Raw genomic sequence first — 6000 nt, forward strand, 5'->3', positions numbered from 1 at the left:
CCCTCCCCTAGGATTTATGTTATGGGCTGATTTGTGTCCCCTCAAACTCATTATGTTGAAATTCTAACCTCTAGCACCTCAGAATGTGATAGCACCTCAGAATGTGACTGTTATTTGGAGGCGGGGCCTTTTTTTTTAATTTTTATTTATTTATGATAGTCACAGAGAGAGAGAGAGAGAGAGAGGCAGAGACATAGGCAGAGGGAGAAGCAGGCTCCATGCAGGGAGCCCAATGTGGGATTCGATCCCGGGTCTCCAGGATCACGCCCTGGGCCAAAGGCAGGCGCCAAACCGCTGCGCCACCCAGGGATCCTGAGGCGGGGCCTTTACAAAGGTAGTTGAGTTAAGTGAGGTCATCTGGCTGCCTCGGATCCAATCTGAGTGGGGTCCTTATAAGAGGAGGGGATCAGGATGCAGACACACAAAGAGGGAAGACCGTGTGAGGACACCGGGAGAAGACGCCATCCACATGCCACTGAAAGCAGCCTCGGGAGGGACCAATCCTGCCCGTCCTTGACCGTCCTGGACTGTAAGCCTCCAGGACCGTGAGATGGTACCTTTCTATAAGTCCCCAGGCTGTGGTACTTTGCTAGAGCAGCCTGAGCAAACCAACACAACTTAGCCCGTGACTCTGGGTGGGCCAGTGCAGGGTGTAGGATGAGAGAGCCATGAATGAGTGAATGAACGAATGATCACAGAAGTAACAAAACAATTTTTCTGATATGTGAATTTCTTCATGTAAAAAGTTCTACAAAGAGGAAAGAAGATAAAAGCACATGTAAATACATATTTAATGACTTGCCTTTATTAAAATGAAGGAACATACAAGAAGATGGTGAGGTCTCAGATGAATCCAAGACGCTGGGCTACTGAGATGGTGGTAAACCTGTTGGGATGGACCCCAGCCACTACCGTCCTGCATTTCCGTGCTGGGTTTCTCCCCTGATATGCACGCAGGGCCCCACCTCACTCTGCTGGCCTCGGTATTAGATAACGGTCAGGAAAGATCACGGGCTTTGAGAAGGACCCGGGTTCACATCCCAACCTCTGGACCACATTGGCTCTACCAGGAAAACAGAGCCCCGGCTGGAAAGGTCAGCAGTGAGAACAAGTGCAGAGAGTCTGCTATGAAGATGACGGAAGAGCTAAAAGGCCAGGCAGAGAGGAGAGGCAACCCAGAGATGAGCAACTGCCAGGAGCCACTCCTGCCCCTGCGGATGGAGGGACACGCGGGGAGGAGGAGGCGGTGATACTGGGCCCAGGAGTCAGGAAGACAGAGGAGGGACCCAAAAGCATGGCTGGGTCGCTGTGGGATGTCACCCAAAGCAGGAGAGGGGGAAGTACCCTGGCCTCTCCCTTTCCCCTCCCTCCAGTCTCTCCCATTGGGTGGCTGGGCCCCTAGGAAAGCCCGAGCGCAGGAGCCTGGGGAGCCGTGTGGGCTCAGCCCCCCGACACTCAGAACACAGGGTGGGACGGGGAGGAACCAGAGCTGGGGCCGCCCCTGGAGTCCGAGTCTTCAGCCCCAGGAGCCACCCGACACACCGATCTAGCACGATTGGGACCCAGGATTTGTTAAACGCACAAGAAGAGGTCCCCACGCCCTACTTACCTGCTCCTCAGCCCGGACTCGGACATCACGTACTTGTCCACGGCGGCCAGCAGCTTCTGCTCCGAGGATTCCAGCTGCTTCCTGAGCGTGCCTGGGTCCGCACCTGGGCTTCGGGCTTCCTGCTCCCCACCGCTGTCTTCTACGTCCTGGAACACCCAGGACGTGTCGATCTTCACATCAACGTTCATGACATCAAACCCATCGCTGCTGGGGGCTCTGACAACGTAGCTGAAATTTTTCTCGGTCCGTCCTTTAGCTGTGGGCTCCATCCTGTACGGAGGTCACGGGTCAGGCCTTAATAACGTTAAGTGGATTTGCAACATTGACTTTCTGGAGATTTCGAGATGGCTGCAGGGCCTTCAGATTGTGCCGAATACCCTTGGAGGAGGGCAAGAACAGGTGAATTATTCGTGAGCGGGCCTTGGGTTTCATTCACACGCGTCATACGATACGAACCAACGCCTCTCGGTTTACAAGCTGGCACGTCAGAACTCACCCAGAGCAAGAAGCCGCCGCAGGAAAGCCACCTGGGATTAAATGCATAATGATGCTCACAGAAAGGTAAAATGAGATTTCCAGGCAGAGCCATCAGAAATATAAATTCTTGGTGGTGCTGCTCCCTTCCACCTCCTCTATGAGCGAGTGAAGCTCTGTGCCTCCTCTCTGGGGACAGCAAACAATTGGGGACCGAGAGCTCACCCGGCGGAGGGGACGCGTGCTAGTGCTGCCCTGGGCGGATCGCCTGCGATCTCGGCCACGTCACCCTAGCTGGTCCAACTGTGCCGTAACCCTAGGACGTGGACGTTATCGTACCTATTTTGTAGTTGGTGAGACAGAGGTTCCAGAAGGTGGAGGAGCTTGTCCAGGCCTCACATATAGGAAGGGCCAGAGTCAGGATTCAAACCCAGGTCTAAATCCAAAACCCAGAGAAGTGACAAATGGATGTACCAGGACCCCGACAGGAGAAAACATGTCCTGCTGGGGTGGGCGGGCGGGGGGAGCCAGGGCCTGCAGGGACGCAGAATGGTGGACTTCAGCTGGCAGAGGCGGGCACAGGAGGCTCCCAGCCTGGGGCAGCCTTGGGGTCCCGGGCCCTCAGAAGTGTTGGGACACATGGAGGGAGTGGCCGGGCCTGTGGGTGCTCGGAGGGGAAGGAGGAAGGAGAACAGAAGGTGGCTTGGGGCCCTGAGCTCCGGGGCAAAGGCTTTGGCATCTCTCTGTGGCCGGTGGGGTGTCCTGGGAGTTTGGGGGGCAGGGAGGGCCCGGCCAGGCATTGCTTTGAGGACAGAGGTGACGAGGAGGCCGCTGGCCATGGAGGAGGAGCCACTGTGCTCAGTCTGCTGCAGAGCCGCACAAGGTTAGTAGAAGTTAAAAATACCAGGCTTACCGGCCCCTGTTAAAGCAAGAACTTTAGAAAACTTGTAAGTTCCTTGTCATCTCTTTGAAACACACGTAACACTTTTTCAAAGCTAGATAAACCTTTTGCCAGCTCTCTGACCCAGGGATGTCTTTCCGAAGGGCCATCTGGGAACCATCTCTTTAGAATGGAAACATCCAAGGAAACAGAATCCTGTCTCCCAGACCCTGGGGGACACGAGGGACCTAGCTTCAGGGGAGCCTGGACCCACACCCCAAAGCCACCCTGTCATAAAAGATGAGAAGAGTTTCATTCTCCTTTGTATAAAAAAATAAAATAAGGGACGCCTGGGTGGCTCAGTGGTAGAGCGTCTGACTTCGGCCCAGGGTGTGATCCTGGAGACCTGGGATGGAGTCCAGCATTAGGCTCCCTGCATGGGGCCTGCTTCCCCCTCTACGTACATCTCTGCCTCTGTGTGTGTGTGTGTTTCTCATGAATAAATAAATAAAATCTTGAAAAAAAAATAAATAAGATAAAAATTCAGAGGGAGACAATCCATAAAAGACTCTTAACTCTAGGAAACAAACTGAGGGTCGTCGGAGGGGAGGTGGGTGAGGGGATGGGGTAACCGGGTGATGGGCATGAAGGAGGGCAGATGATGGGATGAGCACTGGGTGTTATATGCAACTGATGAATCACTAAATTCTACCTCTGAAACTAATAAAAACAAACCCCCAAATTAACGAACACCGAGGGTCACCCAATGGCGAGGTGAATTTAGGGTGACCTATGTGTAACAGCTGGTGCTGTCGAGTCCTCTTATTGGAGAACTGATTACTATTATCCTGAGGACATGTACAGAGTGGATTGTATCTGCTTGGCTGAAAAGGAGTGAGATTTCTTTCTGTCTCGGCAGATCTCTGAGCAGAGCACCTGTGATGCACATCACGTTCTGGTTTGATGCTCATTCAAGAATTAACACACTTTCTTTCTTGTTTACCTCATGGAGGGGTTTTCCAGGTTGGGACAAGATTTTGTTTTTAATTATATTGCTTTAGCAGTGGCCAGCATGCTGGGGTGACCCACAGGGCTTGCAACAGACTCGGAGTGGCCAGAGGCAGTGGGGTGGGGTGTTGGCTGAAAGGGGATATAGTGGGGCAACCTGGACCTCAGGCTCCAGGGCCACACTGCCTGGGGTTGAATCTCATCTCTATTCTCAGATAGCATTCTGGGCCAATTACCTAACTGCTGGGCATAGTCTTGGGGGGTAGGGTGGGGTAGGGCATCTTTTGGGGTCTGCAGAAGCCCTGCAGAGCTCTCAGACAACCTCAGGGAGGAGCACCCCAAATTGTCAGGCCTCTAGCAGGTTCTGGTTAAATGTGAGAAAACAGGCAAAAACAAACATGTCATTGCTTGTACTGGGACCATCAGGCAGGATTCCACGGGTCACCAACTGGCTACGGAAGGTGAGGGAAAAGCAGAAGCCAGAGACCTTGAGACTCTCAGCCACAGGACAGAAGGATGGGGAAGAAAAGGGGGGGAGGAGTGGCCGGTGGGAGGAATGATAATCAGTTTGCTCAGATAGGTGTTGAGCTCATGCTAAAGCACAGCTTGCATCTCTCCAAGGTAACCCTGACATGGGGCAGGTGTACACGCCCAGGGCACCTGCACCTGCAGCTAGCTCCTTGCACAGGGTCTCAAACAGTGCTGGGTGCATCAGTAAACCTCGGGCCTTTCTGATGAGCTAACGCCAGCAGCATCAGCACAGCACACCCACCCACCCCTTTTGCATTTTACAGAAGTCCAGGTTGGGGATGACTGGGTGGCTCATGGTTGAGCATCTGCCTTCGGCTCTGGTCGTGATCCCAGGGTCCTGGGATCAAGTCCTGCATCGGGCTCCCTGCATGGAGCCTGCTTCTCCCTCTGCCTGTGTCTCTCAGAGAGAGAGAGAGAGAGAGAGAGAGAGAGAGAGAGAGGCAGAGACAGAGTGAAGTAGGGCTGGCAGTCAAGTCCTCACGCTGCAGACAGACTCACTCATCCCGGCTTGCCTGGGACTGGTCCCATCTTAAAACTGGAAATCCCACATCCCAGACAAATGAGGATGGCTTGTCACCCGGCATGGCTGGCCTCCTGGCCCTCAACGCCACCGGAACAGCAGCGACAGGACACAGGCGTGACCCCTGGACTTCTCTGCCCAGCTCCTCAGGGGTTGTCACTGGCCACAGAGGAGCCAGGAATTAGGGCTTGTGTCAAGTGCCAGGAACTTGACAGGGCTCTCCCTTCATCCTCACATTCAGGATGTGAGGAGGGTGGTGGTAAAGGGGTGGACCCAACCCTTCTCCTTCCTGCCTGAGACACTGACCTGAGGTTCAGCTGTTCTTGTAGCTCTGCTGCCCTGGGAACCGCACCACGTGGAACCTCGGCTGTGCTACTAGGCCACAACACCCACAACAATCATGAGGGGTATATACCCCCTCCTGGGAGCAGAGGGCTGTGGATGAAGTCCAGGGACGCGTCCAGTAGGCCACCAGGGTTGGGAGGTCCCCTGAGTACAACGGCTCTTGGAACCGGCCTGTCCCTGGCAGGGACTTTGGAAACAATGTCCAGGACTTTCACAGATACTGGAGACTTTGGGTTTCTGAGCCAGGGCCACTCCCATACCTGCTCGTGTGGGTCTCATTCCCTTGCACCTGAGCTGTCTCAGAGAATGGGCTCCTGGTCCCCCATGGGTTGGATGGTCTCCTTTGCCGACGAGTCCCACCGAGGGAGCCGTGGCTGCTGTCCGCTCCATCTCCTGCCAGTACCCGGGAGTCCTGCAGGTCTAACTGCCTAGTTATGCCCAAGGAGACGCAAAGTGAGGTGTTGCATGGGAAACATCACCCCCATCCCACCGAGAAGAAATCAAGATTCAGAGCAGCAAGTCCTTGGCCAGTGTCCGTTGCAGGAGACGGGCCAGGCTGGGAGCAGACCCACATGGGCCTGACTTCAGAGCCAACACTATTCCTGTCCTTTTGTCTGAGTGGGAGAGCTGAGC

General features: G+C 54.5%; 1 protein-coding gene across 5 annotated transcripts in view; it reads right to left on the reverse strand.

Annotated features, from left to right (window-relative positions):
* C3H4orf50 (chromosome 3 C4orf50 homolog) overlaps window positions 1–5766 on the reverse strand; it is a 113709-nt gene extending 107943 nt beyond the window's left edge. For 4 of the 5 annotated variants that reach the window (XM_035714350.2, XM_049108640.1, XM_049108639.1 and 1 more), the window contains exons 1-2: window positions 5329–5470; window positions 1610–1987 (exon numbers count right to left, since the gene is read on the reverse strand). In XM_035714350.2, the coding sequence (XP_035570243.2) occupies window positions 1610–1878 (269 nt within the window). In that variant the 5' untranslated portion in view covers window positions 1879–1987; window positions 5329–5470. Of the gene's footprint in view, window positions 1–1609; window positions 1988–5328; window positions 5471–5627 lie in introns of those variants that run through there. The other variant, XM_035714351.2, reaches the window with a different exon arrangement.
* Between the last annotated feature and the right edge of the window lie 234 nt (window positions 5767–6000).

The sequence above is a fragment of the Canis lupus genome, chromosome 3 (genome assembly GCF_003254725.2).
Source record: "Canis lupus dingo isolate Sandy chromosome 3, ASM325472v2, whole genome shotgun sequence".
NCBI lineage: Eukaryota > Metazoa > Chordata > Mammalia > Carnivora > Canidae > Canis > Canis lupus.